The following is a 12,847-nucleotide window of genomic DNA, read 5'->3' on the forward strand; positions in this document are numbered from 1 at the left end:
CTTGTGGTGTTTTGGGCCGCGTCACCGTGGCAACAACAACACACAAACAACAAGCACGTATTTTATAACAGGGCGGAGTTTATTACTAAGAAACTTGAGTATTGAAAGTGTTAAATGTGATGGAGTCTCTCAATGCACCGCCAAAATAAAACACAGACAGCAGCAACGGTCCCAAAAAATCAGATCAAACAGAAAGAGGAACGATTTTAACTTTAAATCTCTTAATAACGTCGTTATTGTACCTGAAAGAAATGATCCCAATAAAGTACGTCCTCATTCTGCTGTAAACGGTCAGATATTAACAAACATTTCTCTCCATCAGCAGTCGGGATTATCTTTTTATTATTATATTATATACATTCAGTCTCCTGAAACCAAATGAACTCATTGCAACAAAGAAAGGAAAAGGGTAATAAAATAAAATCCACTCTATACTCCAGGACGAGTCTCTGGGGGACAAAGAGCGTAACCATGACGACGGCGCTGAAGCTCATTTTAAAACTTGTCCTGCTGCGCTGAAAGAAACAGAATACAGAGTACATCTGGTGTACAAGTACAAGTACTGCACTCCAGTGGAAAGTCAAGGTACTTCACTGCAGCACTTTATGTTTTATATTTGACGTTAATTTATAAAAGAACCTCTCAGAGGTAAATATTTGACTTTTATTATATTCGTGTGACGCTTTAGTTTCTTCTCAGATTAGTTTTTCATCTTCCTGCCCAGAAAAAACATCACTTCATCCTTCAGTTTATCACAAATAGAATGATGAAGATGAAGCTAAATAAAAGGACATGAAGGAGTTAACGTGCAACATGAATGCAGGATGAATATGAATGAAACACGTCACTGATGTATTAATACTTTTAAATACTAGCAGTACGGTTTAGTGAGCCGTCATGTGACTTTTACTGAAGTAAACGATTTGACGGTTATCGGCAAATTAAAACGACTGGTTGCTTCTTCTTTCAGCCTCCTTTAAACTTTAGAGTTGATCTTATTTTACCGTGTTGTTGCAGTAAAATAATAAATTATACATTGTTAATAAATGTACAAACAAAAGGGTTCATTCAGAGGCGTGTTCACACACACACACACACACACACACACACACACACACACACACACACACACACACACACACACACACACACACACACACACACACACACACAGTTTAGTATAAAACCTGGAGAAACATGTTGAATTAAAACAAAATACATTTATATTCATTCATCTACACATAAAGTGTATAAAACAGCATAAAATAATTGTGATTAAAATCAAATAAAAGGAATTTAAAGCAGAAATAAAATCTCTGGCTCCAGTTTGGTCCAATAACGACGTTTCAGCCACAATGATTCATTGGTTAAAGAATCTCCTGCAGCAGGTGAGCGCCGCATTACCCATGAGCCTCCTCTTCTGTGGAGCTCACCTGGGCGCTGCTGCCACCTGTGGAACCCGACCAACCAGAGGGAGAGGGGGGGTGAGTGAGGGGGGGGGGGGGGGGGGGCATCACGGGGCGAGCACCACCAGCACACGAGGGGGGGGGGGGGGGCAACAGGGCGGCGCCAGAGAGACGAAGAAGAAGCCGAGAGGAAGAAAACCTCAAAGTTCTAATAACTGAAGCTACAACAAAGGGCTCATTATTAATTATATACTACGCTGCTTTAATGGGATATTTACACATTTAATGAGAAATTAAACGGAAGAAACATGTCATATTACACCGTACAAAGGAATTGACCACTTAAGGTAAAATGACTTCCAGGCTACTTTCTGTAGGATCGCTTTATTTGATAAAGACTGAAACGTAAACCTGTTTTTATATTAAATAAAGATTTCAGAAATTCTCTAATTTTCATTGAGTTGCACTCAGCGAAACATCGGACCACTAAATTAAAGCAAAGACTTCAAGCTTTTACAACATAAAGAGGTGCTAATTCAGAAATATATTTTAGGTTAATGTTTGAATGAAAATAGGTTTTTTCTGTATGACTTTCTGCAAATATATTTGGTGATACATGAAAAGAAGCTCAAACCAACTATTATGACTTCATTTGGAGGTCTGGTGCTTTACGCTTTGGAACTACACTTTACTGGACGTAAACTATTGTTTAGTGATTCAAATATAAATACATATATAAATTATATATTTGCATTTCAGCAAATTGTGTCTATTGAAAACAAGCCGATTGAACCGTTAGCAGCTCAGGTTCGGGCCGCGTCTCTGCCTTCGTGCCCATGAGCCTCCAGTGTGGACGCCAGAGGGACACGTCTCAGCCTTTAAGGTCATGGATATAAACATGTGGATCAGATCAGACACGACCTTTAACTGATGGAGAGAAGGGAGATGATTGCAGGGAAAGAGCAGAGGAAATAAAACGTCACCAAACACAAATGAACACACAGGAACGCACACAGGGGGACAGCGGAGTGTGTGTGTGTGTGTGTGTGTCTGCTGTCACGCCTCAGACGGCTGCATTTCACCTCATGCAGACAAACAAACATTAAATGAATAAATACTAACAGTAATTCTCGATGGTATCAAAGAATGAAAAGTTGACGGGGAACTCTGGACGAGACCACAGAAGAAGACACGGAGGTGCGAAAGCAGAGAGGGGAGAGAAAGAGGAAGATTATTATCGTTCAGCCATCAGGAGACGAGCAGCGAGGAAACAACACAAAGACGCTCGAGTGCGATTCATCCACAAAGAGTCTGTGTCCACGAAGCGCTTTTTACAGGAAGGTTTTACATCTGGTTGCTATGATACGGAGAGACAACGCCTTCCTCTTTGCTCTCTATTAGACCATGACGCAGGTGATGCTTTTGGGCGGGGCTTAAAGTGATTGACAGGTCTCTATGAGACCATGAAGCAGGGGATGCTTTAGGGCGGGGCTTAAAGTGATTGACAGCTCTCTAACAGACCATGAAGCAGGTGATGCTTTAGGGCGGGGCTTAAAGTGATTGACAGGTCTCTAATAGACCATGAAGCAGGGGATGCTTTAGGGCGGGGCTTACTGTGATTGACAGCTCTCTAACAGACCATGAAGCAGGTGATGCTTTAGGGCTGGGCTTACTGTGATTGACAGCTCTCTAACATGCACGCTTCATATTTTAAGTCCACTAAGCTTTCCTTTATAAAGAGAGGAAATCGTAGAATAAAAGACCTGCGTCCTGATTCACAGCGGTTTGGTGGACACGTTGTCGCTGGTGTTGGTTCCAGGAGGACGGTGGAGAAACGTACCTGGCTGTGAGTTTCTGTCGTTGAGCAGCTTGGTCTGACTGTTGGGCAGGATCTTAATCTCTGGAGGATCTGGACTGTGACCGACCCGCGACGCCATGAGAGCGTTCAGGTACTGGAGACGAGTCACCTGCCAGCGTCGTGCAGCGATTAGTGGGTTAGTGCACGTTCATTAATGTCACTCTAATATAAAACCACTTCAACATTTTAACAACACGCCTCTTTTCAACCAATCAGAATCGGCTACAAATGAGGAGCAACAAAGTGTTTCTGTTTTCCTGTTAAATGAGACGTTTCCTGAAGGGACCCTGGTGCTCAGAGGCAACACCGCTTCAGTCCACAGGGGGCGCCAGAGCACAACACGCTTCCTTTACTCGACTTTTAGCGATTTTATCAATTCGTTGTTGCAGCCCTAGTATTTAGATTGTTGTACTTTAGTGAAAAGTACCACGAAAAAGTACTATGAACACTGAGAATGAGTTGAGAACTCAAAGGCTGAGAACACACACACACACACACACACACGCACCCGTATGAGCTGCAGGTCGCTGAGGGCTCGGACGGTGTAGTCGGGACAATAGCTGGACGGACTTGTGGCGTCGGCGGACTCGAAGGGATCCCTGGGAGAGAGACACTGGGTCGACACAGGAGACTGGTGCACGGCAGACACACACACACACACACACACACACAATGAGTCAGCACAACATCTGCTGTCCTGCTTCTTCTTCTCCTCCTTTTTGAACCTCGGTTATGGAAACACGGAGTGAATAAAGCTGCGTCATCACGATCAAACGGACAAACCGAGTGATTCTTGTCTCGCGACGAATCGTTATTCATTCATAAAATACAACAACGCGTCATCAACGTTGAAGCCGTCGCGATGACGTCACCATGAAGGAGATCAATAGTCCTCCTGCTCACCTGAAGAGGGCAGCGTCAGCGCGGACACGCCGTAGTACGTGAACGCTCCGTTCTCGAACTTCAGCCCCTCCTTCCCGATCTCCACCTCCACGCGACCCTGAGCACCGCAAACAGGAAGCAGCCAGAGGTCACGTGACGGCGCTCCACGTCTTCTTCCTGCCGCTCTGTGGGACGGACGAGCAACGGGCCTCAGAGGCTCTCAGAGGCTCACTGACCTGCAGCAGCAGGATGAAGTAGTCCACCGGGTGGTTGCGCGTGTACAGGTAGTGAGCCGCGCTCAGCCGGTTGTTCGGGTCGAAGGGAACCTCCTGGTTGACGCTGGGGTGACGCAGCAGGTGGAACAGGACCTTCTCGGACATGCGCCCGGGGCTGAAGTGAGCCACCTCTGTGGGGGGGGGCAGGAGACACGGGCAGCGACGTGAGGTACAATGTCGGGACAAACGGCTTCTTCACTCTTAGAATAAGCAACATGGGACGTAATCATTACGCGTGTGGAGTGAAACTGTGACCGAGTCCATCAGCGCGTGACGCTTCAGTCCAATAAGTTATCAATCAACTGCTACATGCAAGTTCTGCTTCTTCTTCTAAAAGAATAGTCACAGAAATAACAAAAAAGCTGCATGCAGGATTTGTTCACTCGTGAGATAAAAGGGAATCTTCCTCGTCATCCTCGGCATGTTTGGTGGCACTTGGCGTTCCGAGGGAGGGAACCGCCGGGCGAAGCGAGTCCAGTCCAGATCCACCTCAAGACGTTACTCCTGTGATGAAAAGAAATGTAAAAAGGTTCAGTAGAAGATCTTTTTATCGACGGTATCCCTGCTTTGTTTACCTTTTCTTTTTGACTAAGGAATGGAACCATAGTCAAACATACACATCTGTACACACAGGACCCAAAACATCAGGTAACAGACTCTTGCTTTTGGTCTCTGATGCTGAACAATTCTGCCTGATTCCCACAGCTGTCTAATGACAATCCAGTTTATTTATTTTCTTTAAACATTGTTATCATTTACTCTGCTGTTTTTTGTCTTTAACTTGTTTAATGGTTTGACTTTATAAGATTATAAGTTCTGCCGTATAATAGTAACCCAACTATTTTCCATTTGAGCTATTTTCTTTAATTTTTATCCAATTGTACCATTTGTTCATTCCATCAGTCCTGTTGACACACAGTGAATAAAAGCAATCTTTCTCCTCCAGCTCTATCACATTTCCTATCAGGACTAATTAGGATTTCAGAGAGGGGAAATTGAAAAAGAAAAATCCCTTCATCCCGTGTCTTGTCTGCCGTGGTTTACGATTCACCTGTAATTCAGGAGAGAGGGCTAGCGCGGATCGTGGCACCGGCAACTCGCTGAGGCACTTCCTGTTGCAGGTTGCGGCGCCGCGGCGAATCGTGGCAACTGCCTCGAGTTTACGGCAACTGCCTCGCCTGTTGCCTCGGCTGAGTGAGGTACATCGAGCAGTACCACGAATTCAGGGGCCGGTTCATCGGTCGAGAGGTACCTCGAGTTAAAGGAGTCTTGCCACGACCAAAGGGAGCGGTGCCTCGGCTGATAGACGTACCGGGAGTTTAAGGGAGCGGTGCCTCGGCTGTTTCCGTTCATTTTAGTATTCATATGTATGCAACATGTGACGGTATAATACAGTTTGAGTACGACTGTTATCTGCGAGTTGAGTTGCCGTGGCGAGTCGTGGCAGCAGCCACAACTTCACGACAGCTGCCTCGACTTTGCGGCAATGATGCCTCGACTGTTGCAGTTTTCTTTTCATATTTTGACAAAATGTGACAATACTATCCTGTACTTTGCTGTACTCTGTCCTTAAGAGTACGAGTGTTGTTGGTTGTAATTGGTTTAGTCATAAAACGCCGATAAGTGATGCAATAGCTCAGCTAAGCTAATATGGGCTAAGACCACTCGTTGCCTTGGTTACGATAACCACTTTCCGGCAGCGCCCCGAATGAATGCAAATTGTAAATATTGATGCCTTGTAACGTTAAAACTATTGAGAAGTGCTGAAAGCTTTTTGTCTGTGTGTGTATATATATTTTAGTAGTATAGGTATATAATATAGTTATATTACAGTTCAGTTCATATTACAGTATATATATATATATATATATATTAGTTATATAATATAGTTATATTACAGTTCATTCAAAGGCCTAATCTTTTCCTCAGTGCTGAAGACACGTCAGGAAGTGACAGAAAGTAGTGTTAAGAAATGTTCAAATCGTTGCAGTACAAAACCAAGACACAATTACAGAGATGATTTTGAGCACATTTATTTCTGCATTAAAAAACAAAGCAGAGATTATTTTATTTCACCCACTAGTAATATTATATATTTTTGTCAAGAGTACTAGGCTTAAAACAAAACTGTTCATTTTTTACGGACTTATCTGCAGAAATCATTCAGCGCATTCACAAAAGAACAGAACTTGATTTATGCGTTGCATTCATGCACAGTAAACACAATGGACGTGAAAAAACACCATATAGATGAATCTAGTGATTCTTTAATAAAATACTTTTTAAGAAATACATGTTTGTCTCCCTAGTAAACAATAAAAACTGTTTATAGCATGATATTGTCATAAACCGGGTACCTTCCTCTTTTTCCTTTCCACTCCTTTCTTGTAATTTACACACACTCGCACCCCCCCTTCACATACACACACACACACACACACACACACTTAATTACACCTGCTCATTCATTCCCAGCTGCTTCTCATTCTCTCATCTCATCATCCTCTCTTCCTGCTTCCTCTAATTAGACACTATTTCTAGCCTCCCTCTTCCCCTTGTTCTCCAGCAGAGCTTTACCTGTGCACCCGACGTACCTGAGCTCGCTGTCCCGTATCGCCTGCCTTGTTGTGTCCTGACGGTTCGTGCTGAACTATTATTGTCCCGTTGCTAACCTCTGCTTTACCCAGCCTCCTGTTTGACGTGAGCTGCCTGCTGTCTGGTGCGTCTCCCTCGGCCTGGACCTCGTTCTCTGCTCACTGGGCGTCACCGTTGCCGGCCAAACGCCCGTATTCTTCTGTTTGTGTGTTTGTGTTCATTAAAACACTTTACGTTCCCTTGCGTTTGGGTGGTCGCTTCTTCACAAGCACAACAGATATAGTCAAAAGGAAATAAATATCATTTAAAGAATGTCATTTTTCCTTTTACGTAACATCCATCATGAAGGTACTGTCTGTTGCCTGATCATGAGACAATATTGAATCGCTTAATACTTTAATCCAGCAGCTTTTGTGCGATCACTGGATATCTAAAAACAGTCATGCACACAATCACGCTCAGGCAAATTCTTTTGTCAACAATTGTAGTCAACATTAATTTAAATGAAAATACTGGTAACTCATATTATATACCGACATTCAATTTTAGACACGTCTTGATGGCCCCCACCCAGTGTTATTGTTTGTTCATATAATCACATACGCATTGATTAGTTCTCGAAGTAGAGATTGTAACCAGGGCGGCAAGTGATCTTAGTCCATATTCGCTTAGCTGCACTAAAATGGGAAGCCGTTGTATCACTTATTGGCTTTTATTACTAAAATAACTACCAACACTAGTACTTTTAAAGGCAGTATTGTATTGTCACATATTGGTAAAATTATAAAACAAACATATCACATATTTGGGAAATGAAACTGTCTGGCGCAAAGTCGAGGCAGCTGTCGTAAAAACGGCAACCGTCGAGGCGCCACTGCGGCCAAGTCGAGGTAGCTGTCGTGAAGCCGCGGCAACTGCCTCGTGAAATCGTGGCAACTACCTCGTGAAATTGAGGCACTTGCCATGATTCGCCGCGGCACCGCAACCTGCAACAGGAAGTGCCTCGGCGGGTTGCCAGTGCCACGATATGCACTAGTTCCTACTGTAATTCAGGCTCCTCGGGACACAACCCTCAGTCTCCAGTTCTCAGCACTAAAACGCATAAAAAATGAATATTTTGCAGTATCAGAGTTCAAACCTTGTCAGAACAAGAAAGTAACCACTAACTTCAAAGATAAACATTTGCAAAACCGAGATCTAGAGACAAAGACGATATATCTTGGGTCCGGTTTGCTATAAAAGATCTCGTCACTTCTCCTCTCTCAAGCAGATCCTGGCCTCTCAAACTACCCACGACGGAATAGCGCCTTTGACCAGGAGTCCCTTACCCACCGTACCGTCCAAACCTTGAGTGAGTCAAGGTGATCAAGAAGATCTTGAGATCCGCCTCCAAGGACCACATGTAAGAAGGATGTTACTCGACACATTGTGAAATCATTGAACATGACATTTATTCTCAGGAACACCATGTCTCAGTTCAAGAGGTCACAGACCTTCTGTCCACTTACAACGAACCTTATTTTCAGACCATCAATACAGGCAGAAGTGGAAGCAGGGAGGAAGGTGATCAGGGCTTGTTTCTCTGGAGCCTCGGCTTGTTTCCACATTATAAGGGAGGACAGTGGTGTATCCTGACACGATGATGGCATCGTGGTCGGTGCCAACTATTGATCATCCACCGCCAACAGTGCACGAGGAATAAAATAAAATATAATGCGATGGCTATTAGTAGAGTAAGGCTATGGGTTAGTTTAAAATAAAAGCTAAAGTTAAAAAATATCAAAAACTAAAGTGCAACAGGAAGTGACAAAAGTGACGAGTAAAAAGTGACGTGTGCAGTGTGAGGGGGAGTGACAAGTGGAGTGTTATAGTCAGTCAGTGGGGGACCGGCTCTGTTGATGAGCCCGACTGCCGACGGGAAGAAACTGTTGGTGTGGCGGGAGGTCTTAGTCCTGATGGACCTCAGCCTCCTGCCAGATGGAAGGGGCACAAACAGGTTTTGTCCGGGGTGAGAGGGGTCGGCTACCATCTTTGTAGCTGCTTCAGAGACCTGGAAGCGAACAAGTCCTGCAGGGACGGCAGATTGCAGCCGATCACCCTCTCTGCAGAGCGGAGGACGCGCTGCAGCCTGCCCTTGTCCTTGGCTGTGGCTGCAGCGTACCAGACGGTGATGGAGGAGCAGAGGATGGACTCCATGATGGCCGTGTAGAAGTGGACCATCATCGTCTTTGGCAGGTTGAATTTCTTCAGCTGCCTCAGGGAGAAAAAAGAAGAAGAAGTGACAACAACCACAGTTCACCCGACAAACCGTCAACGCCGGTTCACTTTCCTCATCAACGAAAAAGGGCCAAATCCCCAAAAAGCCGCTGCAATTCCCCGACTCCATCACCCAGGACAAAGACATCAGCCTCCCAACCTCGTCCCAACTATTGCCGTCTTACCACACGTAGCCAGACGCTTCGTCTCCACGCTCTAGTGAGATCCCCAGAAATCCAGCCTCCAACAACCTCCAACTGGAGCGTTGCAACGGTGCAAAAAGGACTAAAGGAAAATTAAATCCCTTTCCTCCACTTTTTGATCTACTTATGTTAAACATCTGTGGATAACATGTTGCCACCAAAAAAAATCAAAAGAACACATAAAGAAAAATCAATAGTAAAAATATATATTTTCTTTCTTTACTTCCTCCAGATTGTTTTGACAGTGGCGGTTTTGTCCATCTTGGGTGACGGGTGAGAGGGGGATTGTGAATGTTCTTTACTGGCTTTTTTTACCCACAATCCTTTGCACAGCAGATGTACGAGCCAGAGGGTTCAAGGTGCAATGTGATGAGGAAGTAGAATCCTTCATGTAACAACATGTACTTTGTGAGGAAGCTGCAGTAAATGATTCAACACGCAGCTTCACACTGATACGTGGGTGAGTTGTTCCGCCCCGACAGGTTCAACCTGATCATCAAAGAGGAGTGAAGAATAAAAACACTCTCAGCTCAGACTCTGTTGTCTTAGTGGATGTTTTTATTCAGTATAAACTCTTCACAAGATTTGTTACAAAGGTTTCTGCTTCATCACGTGTTCCCTACTAGTCTACATGTAGAAGAAGACCAGGAGACAAAGAGGGGCGTGCACGGGTCCTCTGGACCATCTGGTCCAAACTACAGCATCCAGTCTGTTGTCATAGCAACTCTTTACAAGGTGGAAGGATCGTTCCACTGATGCTGGTTTTGATCCTGAAAGACTCTTGTTCAAGCAGTGAGGAGGATTCTGTTCACCTTTGACCCTTGAACAGCTCAGACTGAGACTCAGTCAACCAGTCAGACTGCATACTTTGATGGTGACGTGAGGACGCACCCTTTCTGATGAAGGACAACAAGCTCCAACAAGCTGCGTCACTTCACTCCGTCTGATGGAAGCTGAAGTGAAGCACGGAGCTGCTTTTCTACACGGACCTGCTGAGGACAGAAGAGAGCTGCTCACTGAGGAAGTTCATGTCTACGAGGTCAGTAAGTGCAGCTGTGATTGGTTGAATGACATCATTGATGCTTGTGAACGTGTGATTGTTTAAAGCTGGGAAACAAGATGGCGCCTGTGTGAGCAGGCAGAGAGGAGCTGCTGTTAGTCTGAACGATGACGCTGTGATAAAGAAGAGGAGCTCAGTCTGATCTGGGGTCTGTGACGACTGTTACTGATGAGGAGGGGAAGGTAGCAGACGGAGGGGCACTAGGACCCAGCAGGGACCACAGGGCTCACCTGGGCCTTTGTTCTTGAAACACACCTGAGAGACGCTCTGTTTGCTCCACAGAACACATCTAGTCACTGTTTGAGTGTTTGACTGTTGAAGAGGGGAAGGTAGCAGACGGAGGGGCACTATATATTTTTTATTTACATTCGAGGTCTTATATTTTTCAGTTGAAGATTTTATATTTTCGGATACAAATGTTTTTGACTTTTGGCCCTGATATGGCTTAAGGGGCGTGTCATCAGCTGAAATGGGCGTGTCATCATGATTGACAGCTTAACAAAGAAGGCTGAAAACCTTCCTCAACGCGTTGCCTTCATGAAATCTGGAATTATGAATCAACACTTTTAGTCACCATATTCACTTATTTAGTTCTATCAACCTCAAACTGCTTCATATTTCTAATCTTGATGAAACACGACCTTTCAAACAGAGTCGTGCCCCCAAAGACATTATAGCACCTAATGCACATCCTTACTACGTAAATATATATATATTATCTTTACTTGTTGGAGAGGAAGTGCAGATAAGCCGTTCATAGATCAGACATCAGGACTCCTGATCGTAACCACACCAACAATGGAGAAAAACACACACACATCTACACGTGTACTAACACACAAACACACACCCATCTGGTACGACTGGTTTGCCTCATGTTGGAAAATACCTCAAGTCAGAGGGTTCAAGTTGTTTTAGCCGTTCCAAACATCCACTGTGGGTTCCTTCCGTCAAAGACGTCCTGCTCTCTGCGACAAGCTGTCGGATGACTGGACGTCCTTCACGTGTGTCCACATTCAGAAAGCAAGCTCACACGTATCTGCTGTCACATGCTTATGGTTCATCACTGTGTGTGTTTAGCTGTTCCTGTTTGATTGTGTTTTTATCGCTATACACCATGTTCACGTGATCGGGTGGAGCCGACTCCATCACATGGATGCTACGCTGCGTTCACAGTGGTTCAGAGATTCAAACGTGGTTGTTGAACGCTACTATCTGAGTTTATTGCTCTTATTCTGTGATTCGTGTTAAAACAGCTCGCTAAGTAGAACTTTGTCACTGGTGTAAATTGTCTTCCTGCCAATCACGTGAATGTGGTGTATAGAAAGTGTGGATTCATAATTACCACAGTGCCTACGCTTCCTGAAGGCAACACGGTTGAGGAAACTTTTCAGCCTTCTTTGTTAAGCTGTCACTCATGATGACACGCCCCTCTCGGTTGATGCCACGCCCCCTATCAGGACCAAAAGTCTGACAGTGAAAAAACGATTGAACAGTTGAATCGGAAAATATGAAATCTACAACTGAATAATGAAAAGAACCTAAATATCTATGTATATATATATATAGAAAATAATGTGATTATATATCTAGAAAAGAATGAAAATAAATATATATAGAAAATAATGTGATTATTTATCTAGAAAATAATGAAAATAAATATTTTGTAAGGGTTAGGGTAAGGGTTGTTCAGTCTGTTCAGTTCTGAATTATGTTGTGTTGTGCAACATATGTGGTTATACATCAACATAAGTTGTAAGAATCCTCAATATATTTCTCAATAAATATAATGGGTAGATCATTTTGACTTGGTCATTTCAAAAGCGTCCGCTCAATGACATGTAATGTAACTGTTACATGATCAACTCAACCAGCTCCACCCAAGTGAAACAGCCAAACGGCTGAAACGGCCAAAAGTCTGACAGTGAAAAAACGATTGAACAGTTGAATCGGAAAATATGAAATCTACAACTAAATAATGAAAAGAACCTAAATATATATATATATATATATATATATATATATATATATATATATAGAAAATAATGTGATTATTTATCTAGAAAATAATGAAAATAAATATATATAGAAAATAATGTAATTATTTATCTAGAAAATAAGGAAAATAAATATTTTATAAGAACTAAATCATCTTAATTTTATTTTGAATACGTTTTTTTTCAATTCTCTTTTTCGAAAGATCAAAAGCTTTGTCCTGGATTTGGCTCCATATACTTCCTGCTTCATGATTAGTTTGATTATGAATTGAGTTTGTTTGATGAATACAAATTACACGGCATTTCTGTTGTTGC

At 43.4% G+C, this 12,847-nt stretch overlaps 1 protein-coding gene and 1 long non-coding RNA gene across 3 annotated transcripts; one reads left to right on the plus strand and one right to left on the minus strand.

Moving 5' to 3' along the window:
* Window positions 1–58: 58 nt before the first annotated feature.
* LOC144388295 (metal transporter CNNM3-like) lies at window positions 59–4,628 on the minus strand. 2 transcript variants are annotated; one of them, XM_078088727.1, is made up of 4 exons: window positions 4,383–4,626; window positions 4,168–4,264; window positions 3,247–3,373; window positions 59–1,450 (listed from the first exon to the last, which is right to left on the minus strand). In XM_078088727.1, exons 1-3 carry the CDS (start codon window positions 4,524–4,526, stop codon window positions 3,300–3,302), a joined length of 315 nt encoding a protein of 104 aa, XP_077944853.1. In that variant the 5' UTR covers window positions 4,527–4,626; the 3' UTR covers window positions 59–1,450; window positions 3,247–3,299. The 2 variants fall into 2 exon arrangements, with proteins under 2 accessions (XP_077944853.1, XP_077944854.1); XM_078088728.1 differs by lacking the exon at window positions 59–1,450 and adding an exon at window positions 2,555–2,573 and having other exon boundaries at window positions 4,383–4,628.
* LOC144388302 (uncharacterized) lies at window positions 4,453–5,166 on the plus strand. The gene is made up of 2 exons (XR_013452616.1): window positions 4,453–4,590; window positions 5,015–5,166. It is a non-coding gene; the product is annotated as an uncharacterized LOC144388302 (long non-coding RNA).
* The last annotated feature ends 7,681 nt before the right edge of the window (window positions 5,167–12,847 follow it).

This window comes from Gasterosteus aculeatus, chromosome 14 (genome assembly GCF_964276395.1).
Source record: "Gasterosteus aculeatus chromosome 14, fGasAcu3.hap1.1, whole genome shotgun sequence".
NCBI lineage: Eukaryota > Metazoa > Chordata > Actinopteri > Perciformes > Gasterosteidae > Gasterosteus > Gasterosteus aculeatus.